This window comes from Bubalus bubalis, chromosome X (genome assembly GCF_019923935.1).
Source record: "Bubalus bubalis isolate 160015118507 breed Murrah chromosome X, NDDB_SH_1, whole genome shotgun sequence".
Lineage (NCBI taxonomy): Eukaryota > Metazoa > Chordata > Mammalia > Artiodactyla > Bovidae > Bubalus > Bubalus bubalis.
In genome coordinates this window covers 139,313,927-139,336,031 of record NC_059181.1, presented here as the reverse complement: position 1 = coordinate 139,336,031, position 22,105 = coordinate 139,313,927, and the positions used below count along the sequence as shown (strand labels likewise).

The window sequence follows — 22,105 nt, the reverse complement described above, 5'->3', positions numbered from 1 at the left end:
CAACTTTCTAAGTTGTTACCATAGTGAGGACTTGAGAGCATTTTGTGAACAGAGCAGCCCTGGCCTCCTGCACAGTCTTATTCTTGCTGAATCTCCCTTTCTCTCTGGCGGGGTATGTGGCCTTGCTACGTGGCAGAAACCACCAGAGGATGGCTGGCCAACTCCCTTGAGCTGGCGGGAAGATTTGGCCAGGGTGATTCCTAACGGCTGTGAGGCCTGCCAAAGCGCTGGCTCAGCCGAGTCGTGGTCTAGCTGCTGGTTAGGGGCTGAAGCGAAGCCTATGCATTACTCACCACCCCCAATAGGCATCTCCCTGACTGGGGGCACCGTGTCTTTCTTGAAACATCTTGGGTCTGGGCGAAGGGAAATGCTTCTGTCTTGTTCCTGTTTCTTTCTCAAGAGATTTCCCCCCACTTCTTTGCAGGTACCTTTTTACTCTTCAAATAAAGAAGGATTTGGCTCTGGGAAGGCTGCCATGCAGTGACAACAGTACAGCGTTGATGGTTTCCCACATCTTACAATGTAAGTAGCAAATGTCGGCTTTGGGGCCCATCAATTAGCTAGAGAACCCAGCAAAGGAGCTGAGCACCCTCAACGTCCCCACCATTGTGCTGGGACCTTTCTGTGGAGGAGAGAAAGCAAGGATGAGATAGATGGGAATGACATGGTCCAGTAGAAAGGGGCTGGTCACTGTAGTCATTGAGATTTGGATACAAATCCTATCTCTGCATTCTAACTGTTGTAGCCTGGGGTGAAGTCCCCTGTCTGTCTCTGTCTGTGCCTGTTTCTCCCTAGTCTTTAAAATAGTGACAAGAATGCCTTCTCACCGAGTGCTTATGTAGATTAAAAGTAAATGCTGATTTCCTTCTATCTCCTTTTAACCTTGCCCTCCCACTGCCCCCAGCTTGCTCACCAGGAGCTGGTCTGGACTAATCCAGGCACGGACTTTGCTAGGCAGGCCCCCTACTCCTTCTGCTTCCCCCAGAAGCCATTTGTGGTACGTGCTTTCTGCAGCACATTGTCACATTTAATGTGATTTCTGTGTTGCTCTTTATCATGATTCCAGAGAACAAAGCACAGAGTCCAGCAGGTGGAGAGAGGCTAAAAGGGAAAAAGGCCCCAGGCGTCTATTAGAGTTCCCCATATTCTAGCAGCCAAGCCGGTGGACGAGGCTGAGTAAGGAAGGGAAAAGGAGACCCAGGGAACAGTGGGGCCTTGCCTGGGAGGGGGTGAAGCTGGGCAGGTCAGCCTTCTCCTCATCCCCAAGAGTAGGGTTGAGGCAGCTGGAAATAATCATTATGATTATTTTAATTCCATGTGTATAATCTATAATATTTGTTCAAAGGAGAATAGGCTGTTTCTTCCTATTCCTGCAGGATCATAACTTCATTTTTTTGGTTTTATTTTTTGACCTCTATCCATTGCCTCCCTGACAGTCCAGAAATGGTCGATTTTTTATTTCAGTGGGAACTCCAGGATGAAGGGCTTGGATAGAGACAGTATCTGAGTCATTATTTACCAAGTGATTCGTAACTGAGGCAGAGTGACAGCCCAGGATCTCAGGAAGGCAGTGAGCAGTGAGAGCGATAGTTATCAGAGAAGGCTTATGGAGGAGGTGGCTTTTGTGCTGTGCTTTAAAGGGATGCATAAGAATTGGATATGTAATGATAAGCAGAGAAAAAAGCAAAAAAAAAGGGGGGGGGCAGTGATGGTACAAGAAGGAAGTATATACAGAGGATACAGCTTAAGTACAGCTCGAGCATAGGATCTGTTTAAGGGAGGTGGCCAAAAACTAAGCATCATTTTGAAGGGCCTTGAATGCCAAGGACACTAACTACATGTCCAGTATTGTGCTTGCGGTGGGGTCGGGAAATGGGGTAAGGCAAATGGAGAAAACCGTATTGGAAGACTTATCCTTCTCCACTTTATCCGCCTGCTAAATCTGCAGTCATTCTGATTGGGGCTCCCCAGACAGTCTTTGGTGGGGGAGCCCAATTTCATTCTTAATGGTTCAGCATTATGGATTTGAGCATTCCCTAGTGGCCATTTGAGGCATAGCACAGAACACTTCAGGTTTTCTAGAGGGTATTTTGTTTGCCAATAGAAGCTCTTTCCACAGAAAAAAGCTGAAGTTTCAAGGAGTCAGCTCTTCACAATTCATGTAGGTCAGATTATTTCACTGGATGCTAAGACAGTGTGCAGAACCCAACCAGGCTGCTCATTCATTTGCTCATTTATTTATTCATTTAATATTTATGTTCCAGGCATTCAAGGGCCTCCACATTCTGACCTTGTCATCTGCTTAAATTTCTCTTACATACCCCTCTGGCTCTAGCCAGACTTCCTCACAAACACAATCTGTACATTCCAAACGTTTATGAATACCCTTAGTAACTCTTCTTTGTCATTCATTCAGCAAAAATTTATTGAATACCTACCACATGCCAGGTACTACTATAGGCACTGGGAACATAGCGGTGAAATAAACGACAAAAATCCTTGCTCTCATGTAGCTCACATTTTGCCAGTGGAAGACAATCAGACCAAAATAAGGAAATATATAATGTATTAATATGTTTGTAGGTGATAAGTGCACTGGAGGCCATGAAATATGGAAGGGAGAGAAGGAAATTCAAGGGGCAGGTACTGAATTTTTTAAAAAGGTGGTCAGGGTAGGCTTCACTGTGAAGGTAACAGCTGAACAAAGACTTGGAGGAAGTAAAAGACCAAGCCATGCAGAAATTGGGTGGAAGAGAGTTTCAGTCAGAGAGCATCCAGTGCAAAGGGCCTGAGATGGGAACATGCTGGGAATATACAAGAAATATTAAGTAGGCTTTATGGCTGGCTGGGACCGAGGAAAAAAGGGAGACAGTAATCATGGAGAGTCTTAAAAGTGTATTAAAATCGACTTCCCTGGCAGTCCAGTGGCTCCCAATGCAGGGGGCCCGGGTTTGATCCCTGGTCAGGAAACTAGATCCCACATGCTGCAACTAAAGCTCCCGCGTGCTGCAACTGAGACTCAGTGCAGGCAAATAAATATATAAAAATAAAATATTTTAAAAAGCATATTCAAGACATAGGATATTACTCTAAATGTGATGGGAAGCCATTATAGCATTTGAAGCAGAGGAGTGAAATGATCTGAATTAGGTTTGAACGACATCACGCTGGCTGCAGTGGTGAAAACAGAAACTTGTAGCAAGTCAGAAATAAGCCATAGTGATCTAATGTAAAGTATAATGAATGTAGACTGTAATATTGTATTATAATTATGTAATGTGATGAATATCGCTACAATAGCAATCATTGCCACCTATAAGTGTATCAAAGTAACCCAATGTTATAGTCAAATTTATTCAATTGAAAAAAGAGAGAAAATAGACCTTATGAGGGATGGTGGAAGTGGGGAGACCAGATAACAGGCGGTGGCAGGAGAGAGAGAGGGTGGTAGTTTGGACTAGCAGGCTCACAGTGAAGGTGCAGATGCTCTGCGCTGCCTTCTGTCATTAATGATATTTACCTATTTGTATGTCATAGGTCTCTTCCTAGATTGTCAAGAGAAAAACAAGCATGGTCTTATGTGTTCCTATGTTTTCCTTAGAGTCAGCATAGGGCTTGTGCTTAATATACAGAAAGATTGGTGTGTGATGTGTGTGTGTGTCTAATTTATTTTTTTAAAACAGCTTAGTTGTGGTATAATTTGCATACCATAAAATTCACTCATTTGTAAGCCTGTAACTCAACGGTTTTTTGTAAATTTACAGAGTTGCGCAACCTTTACCACAACCCAGTTTTCAAACATTTCCATCATGCCAAAAGAGATCTCTCATGACCATTTGCCCATGCTCAGCCCAGCAACCACTAATTTATTTTCTGTTTCTGTGGATTTGCCTTTTCTGGACATTTCGTGGAATCACAATGACAAAATATGTGGTCTTTGGCATTGGGCTTTTCTTAACAAGCATAATGTTTTTGAAATTCATGCATGTTCTAACATGAATCACAGCAGTCTGTTCCTTTCTACTGCTGAGTAGTATTCCATTTTATGGGTATACCACATTTTGTTTATTTACCTGGTGAGGGATGTCTGGACTATTTCCAGTTTAGCTATTATGAATAATATTATGAATATTCATGTACAAGTCTTTGTGTGGACACGTGTGTTCATGTCTCTTGGGCAGACTCCTAAGAATGTAATTGTCTCGTCTTAAGGTAAACTTGTTTGGGCTTCCCTGGTGGCTCAGAGGTTAAAGCGTCTGCCTGCAATGCAGGAGACCTGGATTCGATCCCTGGGTTGGGAAGATCCCCTGGAGCAGGAAATGGCAACCCACTCCAGTATTCTTGCCTGGAGAATCCCATGGATGGAGGAGCCTGGTGGGCTACAGTCCACGGGGTCGCAAAGAGTCGGACACGACTGAGCGACTTCACTCACTCAAGGTAAATTTAGGGCTTCCCAGGTGGCGCTGCTGCTGCTGCTGCTGCTAAGTCGCTTCAGTCGTGTCTGACTCTGTGCGACCCCATAGACGGCAGCCCACCAGGCTCCCCTGTCCCTGGGATTCTCCAGGCAAGAACACTGGAGTGGGTTGCCATTTCCTTCTCCAATGCATGAAAGTGAAAAGTGAAAGTGAAGTCGCTCAGTCGTGTCCGACTCTTAGCGACCCCATGGACTGCAGCCTACCAGGCTCCTCTGTCCATGGGATTTGCCAGGCAAGAGTACTGGAGTGAGGTGCCACTGCCTTCTCCGCCAGGTGGCGCTAGTGGTACAGAATCCACCTGCCAATTCAGGAGACACTAAGAGACGTGGGTTGATCCCTGGATAGGGAATATCCTCTGGAGGAGGCATGGCAACCCACTCCAGTACTCTTCCCTGAGAATCCCATGCATGGTCAGAGGAGCCTGGTGTGCTACAGTCCATGGAGTCGCAAAGACGCAGACAGGACTTAGTACCTGAGCATGCGTGCACAATGACTGTTAATATTGAGTACCTTCTCATCTGTTTTGTTAGCCATGCCTATGTTTTCCCTGGGCTTCCCTGGTGGCTCAGATGGTAAAGCGTCTGCCTGCAATGCGGGAGACCTGGGTTCGATTCCTGGATCAGGAAGATCCTCTGGAGAAGGAAATGGCAATCCACTCCAGCACTCTTGCCTGGAAAATCCTATGGACGGAGGAGCCTGATAGGCTACAGTCCATGGTAAAATACCTATTCAAATCTTTTGCCAATTTAAAAATATGTTGTCTTATTGGACTTTAAGAGATTTTTATATATTCTTATAAAATCCTTTATGAGATATGTAATTTGTGAAATTTTCTTCCAATCTGTGGCTTGACTTTTCATTTTCTTTGTGTATGCGAGTACGTGTTCTCTCTCTCTTTTTTAAAATGATGTATGTGTTTTTATTTCTTTTACAATTTAAAAAATGTGAACATTTTGTGATTCAGCCACAGCCTTTACTTCCAGGTGACTTCTTCATTGGGTTTCAATGTCTTTTATATAACAGACTCCTGTTCTGGAAGGCAAGTTAGATTTTCACCATTATTTTTATCTAGATAACATCCAAAGACAAATTCCATAGGGACAAGTATATGTACCCAATGGTCATGCACAACCTTAAGTAAATTCATTATCAATGCTGCAGCCTTGGAGCCAACAAAAACCCCATGACCAATGTGGGCTAAACAGAAATAGGTAAAAGAGCCATTGATTTGGCATTTTTTAAAAAGCTTGTTATATATAGATTTTCATTCTAATGTAGTTTTTTAAATATACAAGCATGCATCATCTGTCTAAAAATGAGCATGCCATCTGTCTAAAACACAATAGAAAACCAAGACAAAAGAAAAATAACTTTGTAGTACTCAAAATTGATGCCCCATGTCCATGAATTTTACTCAATAGGAGAGCACCACATTATTCCATGGAGAGTCTATTTACTCTTATAGTTCATAAAATCCTAATAGGTTTGTATATCTGGATTAGGTTTTTTTTTTTTTTTCATTTAAAATGTGAATTTTAATTGTAAAAACGGTTTTGGGTTCCCATTTTATGGTAGATTAGAAGTCATTATTTGGAACCAAGTAGAGACTTCTTCAGAGGAAGTCAATGACAAGGAAGTGATTCTTATGACTCTGACAGAGAGTGAAAAGGCCTAAAAATTATAAATAACGTGTAAGAATTCAAAAACCAAAATAGGAGACTTCTCTGGAGGTCCTGTGGTTAAGACTCTGGGCTTCCAATGCAGGGGGCATGGGTTCAATCCCTGATCAGGGAACTAAGATCCCACATGCTGCATGGTGCAGCCAGTAAATAAATAAATAACAATGTCAAGCCATTTACTGTAGGGGCAGTAAATATCTACCTCAATTGCATTTGTAGGCACAGTGTTATAATAGACATTTATAGCAATAAATTGGATACATTTAGAACAGAATGTTATGACCAGGAATAAACTTCCAGTGATTTGGAAAAGCAAGAATGATTTCCAGAATGATTCACCTACTGGGGATTCCATATAGTGGAGTTTTACTAGATTTCCAATGTACAGAGTGATGAACGGCTGTGGCTGGCTTACATTGTAGTTGGCATTTATAGTCTCCTTTCTGAATAATGTCTGATCAGTACAGAGTGAGGTTAGGGGGCTGTCTTAGTTTGCTAGGGTTACCATAACAAACAACAACAGACTAGGCGACTTAAATGACAGACATTTATTTTCTCACAGCTCTGGAGGCTAGACATCAAAGATTGAAGAGTCAGCAGTTTTAGTTTCTTCGGAGGCCTCCCACCTTGGCTTGCATATGGCTGCCTTCCTGACGCATCTTCACACAGTCTTTCCTCTTGTACCTGCATTCTTGGTGTCTGGCTGTGTGTCCAAATTTCCTCTTCTCAGAAGGACACCAGTCAAATTGGATTAGGGCCCACTCTACTGCCCCATTTTAACATAATAATTCCTTTATATGCCCTGTCTTTAAACACAGGCATATTCTGAGGTACTGGGGGTTTAGGACTTCAACATACAACTTTGAGAGGGAGGACACAATTCAACTCCCAACAGGGACTGATCAGGAATAGAAGAGATCATAAACAGAATGTGGGAGAAGAAAAATAACATTCATCTATGATCCTGGAGCCTCTAAGACCTACACCGTGTCTGTGACTTCCTCTGTTGAGACTTCATAAAAGCCCACTGCTTCTGATTTGAAGAAGAACCAGTTAGTTCTTCCCCTACTACTCATAACCTAAAACAAAACAAATACACATCAAGTGTGTGGTGGGAGGTTTAGGGCTGCACTGGCCGCCAAGAAAGGGCTGTTTTGGGGCACTCAGGGGTCTGTTGGGTGCTCTGTTGCTTAACTCATCAATGGTAATGTGAAAAATGTCACTTTTCTGTCATGCAGCAGAACTGGGAGACTTTCATGAAGAAACAGATAGGAAACACTTGGCACAAACCCGGTACTTACCGAACCAAGATGATTTAGAGAGCAAGATCGTGCACTTCCATCAGAAGCACATGTAAGTTCTTTCACTGGCACCTGTTTCCACCTATTCCACTGGCAGGAAAGACTGAAGCCAGGGACAGACACTTAAAAGCAAGCTTTTAAGTCAGAGAAGCTTCAGTTTAGTTCAGTTCAGCCGCTCAGTCGTGCCCAACTCTGCCACCACAAGGACTGCAGCATGCCAGGCCTCCCTGTCCATCACCAACTTCCAGAGCTTGCTCAAACTTATGTCCATTGAGTCGGTAATGCCATCCATCCAACCATCTCATCCTCTGTTGTCCCCTTCTCCTCCCGCCTTCAATCTTTCCCAGCATCAGGGTCTTTTCCAATGAGTCAGTTCTTTGCATCAGGTGGCCAGCGTATTGGAGCTTCAGCTTCAGCATCAGCCCTTCCAATGAATATTCAGGACTGATTTCCTTTAGGATGGATTGGTTGAATCTCCTTGCAGTCCAAGGGACTCTCAAGAGTCTTCTGTAACACCACAGGCTCAAGAAAACATTGAGTTCCTCTTGGAACTCTCGGGGTGGAGGTGTCATTCTTGCTGCATTTATTAGGCTCATAAATTCTTTCTTCTTGCAGTGGCAGGAGCCCAGCTGAATCTGACATTCTGCTACTGGACATAGCGAGGAAGCTGGACATGTATGGCATCAGGCCACACCCCGCCAGTGATGGTGAAGGGATGCAGATCCACCTGGCTGTTGCTCACATGGGTGTACTGGTGTTACGGGTAACAGCTCCTTTCCTTTAAAGTCCTCAGCTTTGGGGGTTATCTTGGCTCAAACTTGAGTGTCCATTCTCAAGGTGACCCCTCCCCTCAATTTTACTACCAGCCAGAAAGGGAGGCAGTGCTTGGAAGAGTTTGAGGTAAGTTCCCTCCCCTTGATGTGCTGTTTCCTTTTGCAACCTAGAACTGACTGTTTTCTCAGAAGTTCACGTTAGATCAAGCCAGCATGGTGGAGAGATGAAGTCAAGAGACTCTTCAGAACTTTTAGACCCTAAAGAATACAGATTTTGGCATCCTAAAAGCCCAGGCTGTGACATAAAGTGCATTCAGCCTGTCTTAATCTGCCAGAAAAAACCCAAAGAGTTTCTCATTCAGTTACTAGTTAAGTTGGAGGTGCCCAGTGCCCACAAATAGGGCATTAGTGCCCAACCCTGCAAGAAATCTTTACTGTTAACAGACTCATCCTTTCCCCAAGATTCTGTTTTCCAGGTTAGAAACCAACTCAGGGCTCTCTGGTCCTCCATCATCATTAATCCTCACGCCTAGGAATGTGGCCAGAGGCTATATTCAACAGTTATTCAGTCTGTTTAGACTTCTATATCTGTGAATATTCAGTGAATTCAGATCCAAGTTAAAGTTTAAGAACCTTCAGAATGATAGGCAGATACCTGGACACGTTTGGGAGTGAACCCCTTGTGAGAAAGCAAGGGATGGCTTTTGACCCACTGACCTCCAGGACCGAATTATAGCACTGAAATAAGTCACAAAGCAGGTCAGGTACAGACTTGGCTACAAAAATCTTCACTTTTTAATTTATTTGGTTGTAAACTTTACAGCATGAGACTCACATTGTTGGCCAGAAGACCCAATGGATAACAGGCATACCTGTTCACCCAGGAGGGAATTTTTACCCAGGCCACTCTAACTCTGATTAATTTTTTTTTTTAAAGATAAGCAACAAGGATATATTATACAGCTCTGAGAAATATAACCACTATCCTGTAAAAACTATTTAAGCTTTTTATTTAATATTGAAGTATAGTTGATCAACAATGTTGTGTTAGTTTCAGGTATACAGCAAAGGGATTCAGTTTTACATATACATGGATCATTCTTGCTGGTCCTGATTCTTGCTATTTCCTGTTGCATGAGAGAAGTTGGTGAGGGTAGGGGGGCAAGATCATCATGTTAGCTGTAATCTCTTTCAGTGTGACTACTTCTGCGGACAGTTGGGAACAATACAGATGGCCTATTTTGTCCTACATGAAATCTAGTCAAAGAATATTCATGTATTGAGTGCCTTCTATATGTTCTTCATTGTATTATTTTCTTTAAAAAGTTTTATTGAGCTGTAATTTGCATACCATGAAATTCATCTGTTTTAATGGTACAATTCAATGACTTTGAGTATATTTATAGTTGGGAAGCAATCCATTCATCTTTCTATCAGTATATTTATCGTACATCCACTCTGCGCCAGGCACTAGAGGTACAGAGATAAACAGGAATGATCCTGACTTCATGGAACTTAAATGCTAATAGGAGGAAGACAGTTAAGCAAGTAATTATAAAAAATGTGATATGCTTTGTGCTAGAAGAAACAGGATGATATGGTAACACATGTGATAGGGACTTAACATTTAAGCAACACCAAAGGGATAAGGTTGGCAGATGAAGGAGGGTGTTCCAGGGAAAGGGCACATGGGCGAAAGCCCTGAAAAGGATAAAGGATGACATAATTAAGAAGCTAACATTAGGCATGACACATGGCTCCTGTCTTTAAGATAGTCACAATTTATTTTGAAAGACCAGAGAAAGAATGGTCAATATCAGACAATAAATAATCAAAAGCTAATCTATCATATTTACTTTAGTTGCACAAGGAGTATACACAACAGAAAAATGTGGTTACCTGTAGAGAATGGTTAGATGGGGACAGAGATAGGAGTGGCAGTGGTGGGAGTGAGACTTCTCAATATATTTATTTTTGTACCTCCTTTGATTTTGGACCATGTGAATAAAAACCAAAAGAGTTAATCTGTTCGGGTAGTCCAGGAGAGCTAAAGGAGTTCAGAGGAGTTGGAAATGTGTGTGGGCTGTGACAGTGATATAGAATATCCTAGACGAGGTGCCACCAGAGCTGGCAAGAAGGCTTGACCGTGGGGAAGTCATTCTGGTAGGAGAATGAGGAGACCTGTGGGGGCAGTGGGAAAGGTACAGAGTTGGATGGAAAGGTGTTTTCTGGGAGTAATGGGATCAAAGTTATAGTCAATATAAGGGCAAGAAAATCCAGCCAAAAGAGTTTCGAGTTGATTCAGGCAGTGAGTGAGGAGCTATTGAAGGTCTTAGAGTAAATGAGGTGGCAGGATAAATGGGATTTTTTTAAGCAGTTCAATCTGGAAATATAGGAAGGGGTGAGATTAGAGAAGCTATTCAGTTCAGTTCAGTTCAGTCCAGTCACTCAGTCGTGTCCGACTCTTTGTGACCACATGGACTGCAGCACGCCAGGCTTCCCTGTCTATCACCAACTCCTGGAACTTGCTCAAACTCATGTCCATCGAGTCAGTGATGCCATCCAGCCATTTCATCCTCTGTTGTCCCCTTCCCAACATTAGGGTCTTTTCCAATGAGAAGCTATTGAAGTGCAGGTTTCCCCTGCTTCAAAAGTAGAGCATTCCTATGAAACCTTTCCTAGCTGACATGGTGTAAAGTGAAGAAGCATTAACCCGAGGACACATCTTCCTAATGGATGCACAAGATAAATCGAGATAAAGTACTGGCTGGATGCTGAGCTGCTGAGTGGAGTGTAGTTCCTGGGGAAGGAGCATAGAGATGCCACTCTTACTGCTTGGCATGTGCACTACTTTATAACACCTTGATGCAAAACAAATGCTGATTTTTATTTTTGCCCTTTTTTTTTTTTTTTGTAAGAGCAAAATTCCTCTTTGGATTTCTTTGAGTTAGTGAAAACAGGTAATAATGTGGGTTTTTCATGTAATAAAAGCAAAGTGGCATAAAGCAAACTTTTGAAAAGCAGAGGACCCCTCAGTTCAGTTCAGTCCCTCCATCGTGTCTGACTCTTTGTGACCCCGTGGACTGCAGCACACTGGGCTCCCCTGTCCATCACCATCTCCCGGAGCTTACTCAAACTCATGTCCATTGAGTTGGTGATGCCATTCAGCCATCTCATCCTCTGTCGTCCCCTCCTCCTCCTGCCCTCAATCTTTCCCAGCATTGGGGTCTTTTCCAATGAGTCAGTTCTTCGCATCAGGTGGCCAAAGTATTGGAGCTTCAGCTTCAGCATCAGTTGTTCCAATGAATATTCAGGACTGATTTCCTTTAGGATGGACTGGTTGGATCTCGTTGCAGTCCAAGGGACTCTCAAGAGTCTTCTCCAACACCACAGTTCAAAAGCATCAATTCTTCAGCACTCAGTTTCTTTATAGTCCAACTCTTACATCCATACATGACCACTGGAAAAACCATAGCTTTGACTAGATGGACCTTAGTTGCCAAAGTAGTTTTTTCTGTGACCTCCCTATCCTGGTTAGAAACTTTTCCCTTCTTACTTGCATTTCAGAGCAGGTTTGTGTCCCACCTAGAATGCCTTCTCTGGCCATAGTAAAGTGAAGTCGCTCAGTCGTGTCCGACTCTTTGTGACCTCATGGATTGTAGTCCACCAGGCTCCTCCATCTATGTAATTTTCTAGGCAAGAGTACTGGAGTGGGTTGCCATTTCCTTCTCCAGGGGATCTTCCTGACCCATGGATCGAACCAGGGTCTCCCGCATTGTGGGCAGACGCTTTACCTAATACAACTGGATCAGTCTATACAAGAGATAGATCAAGGACAGCCCCGTTCATGTGATGCATTTTCCAACAGGTTCACATTGGCTTACAAACCAGCCTGTGCTGATATTCATCCTGAAATCTGCCATGTGTTTTGTTATAGGGAAATACAAAGATCAATACTTTCAACTGGGCTAAAATCCGAAAATTAAGTTTTAAGAGAAAGCATTTTCTCATCAAACTTCATGCCAACATCTTGGTAAGTAGCTTTTGAATAAATTCTTTTACTTTCTACTCACTTGAGATTTCTTGTTTGTTTCTGCAAATGATTGGATTGTGAGTGGTGAAAGCTGGCTGACCCCAGCCAGTGATGTGCTTCCTCTTTTGCCTCTATATAAATAAACCAGGGCTTTGGTCAGATTTTCACTAAAGGCAAAACACTAAGAAATCCTATTGGCAGTTCAGAATGAGTAAAGTGATAGGAAAATGGGGTGGCTGGGATGAAAGACAAGTCTCCTTAGACATCATTTTTCAGGGATTTGATAAGTCAAATGAGGGAGCCCAGATCTAAGACTGTGTCCATATTAATTCAAAGTTATTTGCTTGATTTTATAAAGTATTTTCATCTTTCCTGAAGCAAAAAAAAAAAAAATTGAACACCTACTATGTGCCAAATAACTGAACACCTACTCTTTCCCAAAGCAGGATGTGGGGATTGGGTACATATTAAGCCAAAGAAGCAATTATTGGGCAAGGCTGCATTGTACAGGGTGAGACAAAGGGGCTAGAAAGAATTTTTATGACTATAAAGGAAATGGAAGATATGTATCAGCTACTTTTTTGACCTAAAGATAATTCATTCTACAGATCTTAGCCTTAGATAAAAATATTCATGTGAGCAGTTCAGAAGACTGAATCTAGTGTGAAGCTTGTGGAGAATCCCAGGGCTGTATCCAGAGACCTGGAGAGGAATGGGAGAAGGGGAGGAGCAAAGTGTATTGGGGGTATATAGTGAGTCAGGGGATGGGGCAAACTTGTACTTTAGGTCTGTAAGACCAAGCTCCTCTGCCGCAGATTAGGAGAAGCTAAATGAGCATCACACAGCATCATAGAACAAGGCAGCATAAAGAGGGAGAAATGTTCTAGCTGGTATGTTACAAAGACTCGTGTATATGCAGTCATCCTATAAAGCCTACCATTTGTAAGAAAAATCTCCTCCCTCCCCCTTTCCTGTTGGTCATTTATAACTTCTTGTCACCTTGAAAGGGTGCCCTTTGATGTTCATTTTAACCTAATTTACAACTTCATAAAATGTTCCTGGCAGAGAAGAGGGGGTAAAAGGGGGTGTGAGGTGAGGAGGGTGTGCAGAGTAAGACTTGCTTCATAGAGAAGGCTCTGTTTTTCAGCAGTAGCCCTGTCTGTTCCTCGGAAGGTTGCCAATCATTTGATTTCAGTAGGTGTGAAGCCTAAAGGGAGCCAAGTGGAAAATCAGAAGCTGGATGTGGACCCTGGACCAATAGTTTGGCAGGCGTTGGGCTTTGAAGGTCTTTGATATTCTTGAAGGATGTTTTGCTTGATGGAAATTGGTTTATACAGGTGTTGTGCAAAGATACTTTGGAGTTCACCATGGCCAGCCGAGATGCCTGCAAAGCTTTCTGGAAAACCTGTGTGGAGTACCACGCTTTCTTCAGACTTTCTGAAGAGCCCAAATCAAAGCCCAAAACCCTGCTCTGCAGCAAGGGTTCCAGTTTCCGCTACAGGTAATTACATATTGCACATAAGCAAACTAAACACACAACTTCTTTTCAATAACAGGGAAGGCAGTAGGAACAGTTTGAATTCTAGAAGCAATAAAGAATCCATTTCAATCACATAAAGGATGATATCCTTAACTGGTCATTCTCTGTGTAACTCATTAAGTCAGTATTTTCTAACAGAGGCCGGGGAAGGAGTACACCCCACTTAAGGGGTTAGATCAGAATTTCTACAAGGATAGAGGGGCATATACTGTGAGAAAATGTAGTCAATGAACCTATTGTTTTCCTTATGTGCAACTTACATGCTAGCCATGGGAGGGCTAGTTCAACAACATCGTTTTGGTTATGGTTAGGCAACAGATAGGGTGAGAAAGCCCTGTAGGGGCTAAGGGATTAAAGAGGTTGAACAATATGGTAGTAGAGGCTCCATACTACACGTTAACACCGTGGAGAAAAGGAAGCGAGGTCGAAATAAGAACTTGTGTTTACTTGAACCCACCAGCCTAGGAATTCTTTGAAAGACACTTTCAAACTCTTAGCTAAGATAAAATTTCTAATTCAATGCTTCCTGTAAAGGATTTTTCAAGTAGTAGAAGCCTGCCTCAGTAAAAAGTGGGATTTTTACAGTGTACATATTTTTATGGAATCGTTCCAAAATGTATTCTACAAATCTGTCTTCTTAAACAGATGATACTAAGAATGTTTTGCCCTTTTCTTAATGACCTGAGATTATAAACAGTGCTTATTATCCTCTGCCAGCCGCTATGGTACAGCGGCGACCTCAGGGCGGGGGTAGCATGTCAGAGCCTGCACCATGGTGATAAATGGCCATGACTTTTGGGGTTTTATTATGCTCATGATTTCTTTTTTGGTTCTTGTGCTTCTCCCAGCAGTCAGCTGGTTTTCTTTGCTAGTGTATGTCTGACTGGAGCAACTTTCTTCTACTGTTTAGTTAGGTGTTTTTCTCCTGTCATGGGTTGGGAAACCAGACACATAGCCTCAATAGAAACTATGTGTAAATTTGGAGGAAGGGGAAAGGCCTTTAAAGGAAAGTATATTAGTTTTCATGGCCAGAGTTTGTACCTGTTAAATAGCCCTGTTCAGATGCTTTAAAAAGTTTTCTGGGTTCTGAGTAGTTGAGGTTGCTCTGCCCGATTCTTGGATAAATGAGTATTATTAACATGCTGGTTTGGCGCACTACAGTCCATAGGGTCGCAGAGAGTCGTACATGACTGAGCCACTAAGCACAACACAGCGACGTGGTCAGAGATTCATGACATATGTCGCTCATCCAGACTCTTTTGATTTCAACAATAAATGATGCTTTTGAGTTTTAGTAGCCTACTGGCTTATGAAGAGCATTCATAAAATAGTTTATCTCATTTTTCTCACAGTGGAAGAACCCAAAGGCAACTTTTGGAATATGGGAAAAAAGGGAGGTTGAAGAGCTTGCCATTTGAAAGGTAACCTGGTTTTGTTTCTCTCTGTGATGGTAATTTTTTAAGTTAAATTTAGAGTGTTAGAGGGATCCTGTATTCACATGAAGACTATTTCAATTCCTTCTCTGTTTGGGGATTTCAGGAAACATTACCCATCTCAGTACCATGAACGACAGTGCAGGTCCTCCCCAGACCTCCTCTCTGATGTGTCAAAACAAGTAAGGTTTTTGAAAATTTCTTCTTGTTTACGTAAGTGTAATGCATCCACATTTCAAATGCTTCCAAGAATTGATTGTGCCAGAATCTCCCAGTATGTAAAAAGGTGTAAAAAGGTTACTGTGATCAAATAGGCTAACTTCCTGGGGTCTGTCAACTAACTATCTCCAGCCAATAGAAGACTGTTGGGTACACTGCTGTGTGTACTGTATGGACTGACAAGATCTGGTATAACTTCAAATTGCAACCTGTATTGCTAACATCTTGCAAAATGTAGATCCAAATGAATTTCTATGGCTTTGTATTTTTGAAACTAAAAGCTTTGCCTTTTTACCCATGAAAATCTTAAGTCTTATTGGAAGCTATGAGATCTTGGGTTAATATTTTAAAGTACTTTTGCTATGTAATTTTGTTAATTTAAGAACAAAGTGCTATTCTCTTGGAACTGTGAGATGATAGCTTCATTTGAGTTCTATAGTATGAACCATGTTCATTTTTCTTTTGCTCTCCCTAAAAAAAATCTAATTAGAGGTCTCATAAACTCTGTCTTCATTCAAGTCAGAGGCAGTTTTTATCTGAAAGGAATCACAGAGTTATAATGCTGGAAGGTACCATCAAATGTTTAATCGTCTCCTGCCATTCACAGCCCTCCTCGTCACCATTTTACAGAAGGGAGGGAGGAGGCTGGAACAGTGAGGTTAGGAGACTTACTTGAGGTCACGCAGCAAGTAAAGACAGAGCCAAGCCAAGACCAAAAGGCAGAACTCCTGGCTCGTGAATATAGCTACTCAGCCATACTGCTTGAAGTCCAGTGCTGGGGCTCAAGCAGATAGAGAATGTGGAGGCTGGGAGTGTGATGGTGTTGAGAAAGAGTAGTGTTATGTCTATTTTTCAGCACATATATTGGGATGTGGTCCAAGTTAGAACCTTTTATGTATGTATTTATCAACCCTGGCAGAGAACATGGGTAGAAATGACTTTGTGAAAAACTACCTTTGCGAAATCAAAGGCTGATTTAGATGCCTGTCCCCACCCCAACCGGATGGCTTTTTCCTTCTTTCACTCACCTGTCCTTTCTCTCAAGGTGGAAGATCTGAGACTAGGCTATGGCAGTGGGTACTACAGAACTGTGAATGGAGTGCACGCCTCTGAGCCTGTGCTGGATAGCAGGAGGAGAAATTCCGCAGTGGAGGTGACGTTTGCAGCTGAGTTGGAGCATTCCAAACCAGAGGCAGATCCCATATCATTACATCAGTCCCAAAGCAGTTCCTCCTTCCCTTTTATTTATACAGACCCAGTCTTTACCACTGACCCTGATCCTGACACTGATCCCAGAGACTACTTTGAGGAAAGGAGTCCTCTAAGCTCCTTCCAAACAAGCTCTAAGTTTGCTGACAATCCCATGAGCACATCTTCTGGCCTTACAAGCAAAGTGAGTCCAGCAAGGCAGCTTACTTACACAGATGTGCCCTATATTCCTTGCACTGGTCAGCAGGTTGATATTATGCCTCCCCAAGTCTTCTTTTATGTGGACAGACCACCCCAGGTGCCCAGACGGTCTCCAATCATGGCAGAGGAAAGGGAAAGACCCGACAGCTGTCTACAGTCTACTGCAGTGAAGTCAGCCAAAAGAAGCCCAAGGAACATCAGAATGAAGAGCTTTCAGCAAGACTTTCAAGAACTCCAAGAAGCTATGGCCAGGACTACTGGTAGGAGCAATGTGAATGTAGATCTAGAAGAGCAAGATCCAACTATAGAAGATGCGTTTGCATATAACATTCAAGAGCCAACCCCTAAACGTTCCCAGAGCCAATCAGACATGAAAACAATCCTATTTCCTTTTGGGTCAGAATTTAGACCTTTAGGGCCTTGTCCTGCTCTCAGTCGTAAAGCTGACCTGTTAACATATATGTTTGCAGAGCAGGAGTTTCCAACAGTTTTAATGGATCAGGGAGCTACAGAAAGGTATGTGCCTAGTGAATCCAGTGATTCTGAGTCAGAGATTCTTAAACCAGACTACTACTCTTTGTATGACAAAGGAATAAGGTCACCCATGGCCAGAATCCGCTTGTCTTCTGGTAGTCTACAGCTAGATGAAGAAGATGAAGATGTTTCTCTCGATACATCAACTGCTGAAGATAGGACTTTGCAAAAACCATGTAATTACTTTTTAGCCTAAAATGTGAACACTATGAACATGTCCAGACCAATTCCATGTTACTCACTTAGGTGAAACATAAGGCACTTTCTGCAAAAACCATTTTCTCTATTACTATTCACTAGTATTAAGGGACTCTTCTAAGCTTGGGCACCTAGCTTATGAAAGATCCAGCTACTGCCTCATTCCTCAAGCCTCTCTTCTATTCCCTCTGAATCATTCTGGAACATGCCCTTTCCTCACCAGCCCTGAGGCAGAGTGAGGTGGGTATTTGTCATCTCTATTATACATTTCCCCATAGAGACATTATAAATGAAGGTCAGGCTCCTCAACACTGAAGAGCAGTAAGAACAGTGACAGTACGGACTGGCATACAAAACTGGCTTCTGATATCATTTAGTGATAACAGACTGTGACTGTGTTGGTCACGGTAACAACACTGCAACTCAAGGTTTCAGTCCTCATTATTTGTGTGGGGCCCAGTAAAAATGGTCCTGTTTTATGTTAAAAGACTTCAATTTTTATAACATATATTAGGGGGAGCATGGCCCTCTTGTACTTCAGGAACAGAAGGAACATAGATCCTTTCAACAGAATACAAGTTTATAATTAATCTAGGACGTGGCAGAATTGTAAACCTTGGAAATTCATGAACTGATCCGTTTCTAAAATCAGACATCTGCTGATGAGGACAATATGATGTTTGACTTATTCTCTATTCTTAACTAGCTATAATATGTAGTGAAAGATAAAAGTTAACATGTTGGTCTGTTTATCTAATTTCTTCTGCAAGAATTAATTTTTTTGCCATATCTTGTTGCATGCATGTAGGCAAGGAAATGAGATGAAAAGCATTTTAATAAAGAGTGATGGAAACCCATTTACTTAAAGAACAAGTTGTAAGTATGAACTTCCTTTTGTTTTAATCAATTTCAGAAGTGATTGTCTCTAGCCTATAATTAAGGGAAGGCACAGCTGGAGAACAAGGAAAAGGAGGGAAGCAGGTGAAAATGTATAGTCAGGGATGGAGAAGTGGCAGAAATGGGGTAGCTGAAAAGAAAAAGGATAATACTCCACGCTGAGTTAATGAACCAAAATTCTATTCTTGACCCATTCAGGATTTCTCTATTATTCCCCCTTGAAAGGTATATAGCATTCTATTTGAGAACTTTATCTTCTTTTTTTATTTTAATGATAAGTACAACATATTTATAAGATAATGTTAGGTAATTACATCAAAGAAATGATGCAATTATATAAGCAAGTTATTTTTATATATGACTGAATGGATAAAAGATAGATGGAATAGTTTTCTTACTCTCCTAGTCCTTACACCAGAAAAATCCCTTTTAATAAACCTCACTCTACTGCTTTTTAAAATTCTAGCACTGTCCTTCCTGCTCCTGGAACCAAATCCAATAACTCACAAGTCTACAATAGCTATTTCATAATAAGAATATATGAAGCCCAATCACTTATGTATTAATCATATAGATACTCAAAGCTACATTAAGTTAATCTCTGACCTTTTCTATAGGAAAAACCCAAACTCCTTTATGATTATATGCTGTTTCTCATCTCAATTTCCATAAAACTTTGCAAAATTTGTTTCCCCCAGAGAAATACAGGGTTCAAATCTGTATAAGATTTCCTACAAAACTATATTAGGGTGACCATATAATTTACTGTCTAACCTAATAAGGAAATTTTTGAGTGAAAGAGGACTCTTAATAATTTTGTCAGGACAGGAGGCAGAAATCATGACAGATATTCAAGCAGGACAGAAATCAGATATTCAAATTATAGTCCATTGGAGCTATAATCAATGCATAATAAAATTGTGAAGAATTCTAGTTTCCAGTGGAAACTCTGAGTTAAAGTTCCAACAATAAATGAAAGGGGAAAGGAGAAATAATTTGAAACAAGTAAAATACCATACCCCTCAAGAAAACAAACATTAAGGACCATGAAATTTAAATATTTATTTTTAAATCCCCCCAAAACATTGAAGTATGCTTACCCAGAAACAGTTTACAGGACTAATAACTAAAATGAATAAGCAATACGATTTTCTATTCATAATGCAGCTGTGCTCAAAGTTTCAAATAATCAATTTAAAAATTTGTTGCTTTTACTTTTATAAAAATATTCATTTAATACATGAGTTGCAAAATTATTACCAGGCCTCTACAAATTATAAACTGTGATGGAGTTTCAGTTAGTTAGCAGGTGAAAATTTTCACTGAACTATTACTTCAAAATAAAATGTGTTACAAGTAATTATTACAGTATAGGCACCAATGAAAACATTTTCTTGGCATATGACACAACAACAACTTATTCAAGTGTCTGTATTATTACAAAAGAGGAGGAGGTAATGGCCACTTTGACTAAAAACTTATTCTTCACTTGAAGAACATCTTCTAATATTTGGCAATTATTGAGCTTTATTAAAATGACTTTTGTGCAAAACCCAAATTGTGCAGATCCAAACAATAAAACAAACTATCAAAACTAATTAATATCAATAATTCTACAACTACTGAAATACAGCCCCACTTCAGAACTTAGGCAGGCATAATATATATACTGGGCTTAAAAGAAAAGGGTATTACCCATGTAACAGTACCATAAATATAACTGAAAATTAACTGTACAATCTAACTTACCTTTGTATGGACAGAAATCATCCAGTACTATGGTTATTTTCATATGAATTAGAAAATGCTTATTTAAATACCCTCTCAAAAATGAACAAATGATGCTTATGTATTGGATAGTTATGAAGAACAAAAATGTATAAATAGTTTATAGGACATTTTAAGACCATGACAAAAATATGCTGGTGTAAATTATATTCATACCTGTTGACCAGGTATTTATAATCACACGATAATCAACTTCTTTTAAGCTCCCCAAATCCACTCATATAATATGCGATTTGAGTTGGTTTTTAAAATGAATCCTTATTCTTCCAGTATTACTGAAAATTCATCCTTGGCTAATTGGTATTGCTTTAACTTCCCAACCATGTTAAATAAGGATCAACCATCTCTTCTATAAGAGAAAGTAAATACTGCACACAAGAGGTACTTCTGTTGCTACATGTTGCCTCTAAACACTACAGACGCAGGGCTCTCAAATGTAATCATTATTGAGCTGCCTGGAATATCATACCCACATCGTAGAAACATCAATACTTTTCCAGGTTTCATTTCTAAGAGCTTATCAAAAACTTCTATCTTAAGAATGTGTGACTTGTTTCTGCTTCCCCACCAATAGTCATTTTTAGAATATGCTGTGTTTAAAAAAAGCTTTTTGAAGTTTGATGATTATAAAAGTTGAATATTTACGATGACTTTAAACAACCTGTATGTTTCATGAGTGTACAGTTAACTAAAGATCAAAACATGAAAAGTATTCATCCTAGTAACTTAAGTAATAATGATACCTAAAAGCAAAACTGTCTCAACATTTACTAGAATACAGGTGAAACTATAGTATTAAAAGTTACTCCTTACAAAATAATCTCTTTAAAATAGAAAATGATAAACACCATCACAAAATAGTTGAATAGCTTCTTCCAAATCTTCAATGTCACAAAGATCCAAAAGGCACATGGAGCTCATGAGTTAAGCATTGGTAAGCTTGAAGTAGCTTTGGTGGGTTTCTCTGGGTCCATATGAAATAGAAGCCAATAACGAGAAGTTTCTTAGGGGGATTCATCTGTCGAACACCTATAAAATTAGGAAAAATTTAAATGATGTATAAGTATGCGTGTGTCTATCTTATATCTGTATAAACTCTCCAGTGAAGGAAGTGATTCAGCAGACAAAACTGTATTGGGTCTCATCATACAGATGCTAAAATATAAGGAAGTTAAAAAAATCCCTTCTGTGTCTGATTTTACAACTTCCAATTGATTTGTTTGCAAATTGGAAAAGAGAAGGGAGGTTTTCGTTAAAAACTAAGGGATTTTAATTAGCCTCCAATTAAAATAAATAAATTAATTTAAGAAAAACTAAGGGATTTTAAGAGGGGTTTTAGCTGATGAATATAAATAGGCTTTATCACCTAAAAAGATCTAGGAGAGTATGTTTTACAGCTGTTTAGTTTGTTCCAACTTGATCCCAGTGGCATTACAAATACAAAGAAATATAAAGATACACTGAGAAGCCATATAATGAGATTAAGGCTAAGATTAGTATTGCTTTATAACTTGCTTGAGCTAAGAAGTTGTGTTTGTATATGCATTTTAAAAGGGAATTTAACAATTAAATGTAAGAACTTTACTGAGTGTGAACAAAGTTAAAGCAACAGTTCAAGAGACAGTATAGAAACTGAAATCAACCATAAGAACTTTTCAGAATCTTAATTTGAGTTTCTCTACCTAAAATCCTTTCCTTAACTTTTCCTATGGGGTTTAAACTTAATGAACTATAGCACTGAAACTGTGAATAGCACAGTGATAAGAACAGCAGCAAGAATGAAAGCATTCCTAAATGGTATTTACAAGGGTCCAAATAAGAATAT

General features: G+C 40.6%; 2 protein-coding genes across 4 annotated transcripts in view; one reads left to right on the top strand and one right to left on the bottom strand.

Annotated features, from left to right (window-relative positions):
- FRMD7 (FERM domain containing 7) overlaps positions 1–18,632 on the top strand; it is a 52,633-nt gene extending 34,001 nt beyond the window's left edge. The window contains exons 5-12 of the mRNA XM_044936517.2: positions 425–522; positions 7,393–7,507; positions 8,071–8,218; positions 12,166–12,261; positions 13,599–13,762; positions 15,154–15,222; positions 15,341–15,416; positions 16,499–18,632. Of these exons, the coding sequence (XP_044792452.2) occupies positions 425–522; positions 7,393–7,507; positions 8,071–8,218; positions 12,166–12,261; positions 13,599–13,762; positions 15,154–15,222; positions 15,341–15,416; positions 16,499–17,593 (1,861 nt within the window). The 3' untranslated portion in view covers positions 17,594–18,632. The remainder of the gene's footprint in view (positions 1–424; positions 523–7,392; positions 7,508–8,070; positions 8,219–12,165; positions 12,262–13,598; positions 13,763–15,153; positions 15,223–15,340; positions 15,417–16,498) is intronic.
- Positions 18,633–19,534: 902 nt separating this feature from the next.
- STK26 (serine/threonine kinase 26) overlaps positions 19,535–22,105 on the bottom strand; it is a 66,599-nt gene continuing 64,028 nt past the window's right edge. For all 3 annotated transcript variants that reach the window (XM_044936445.2, XM_044936443.2, XM_044936444.2), the window contains exon 11: positions 19,535–21,309. Coding sequence is in view for 2 of the 3 variants with exons in the window: in XM_044936443.2 (XP_044792378.1) it covers positions 21,285–21,309 (25 nt within the window). In the remaining variant the exon portion in view is untranslated. The remainder of the gene's footprint in view (positions 21,310–22,105) is intronic.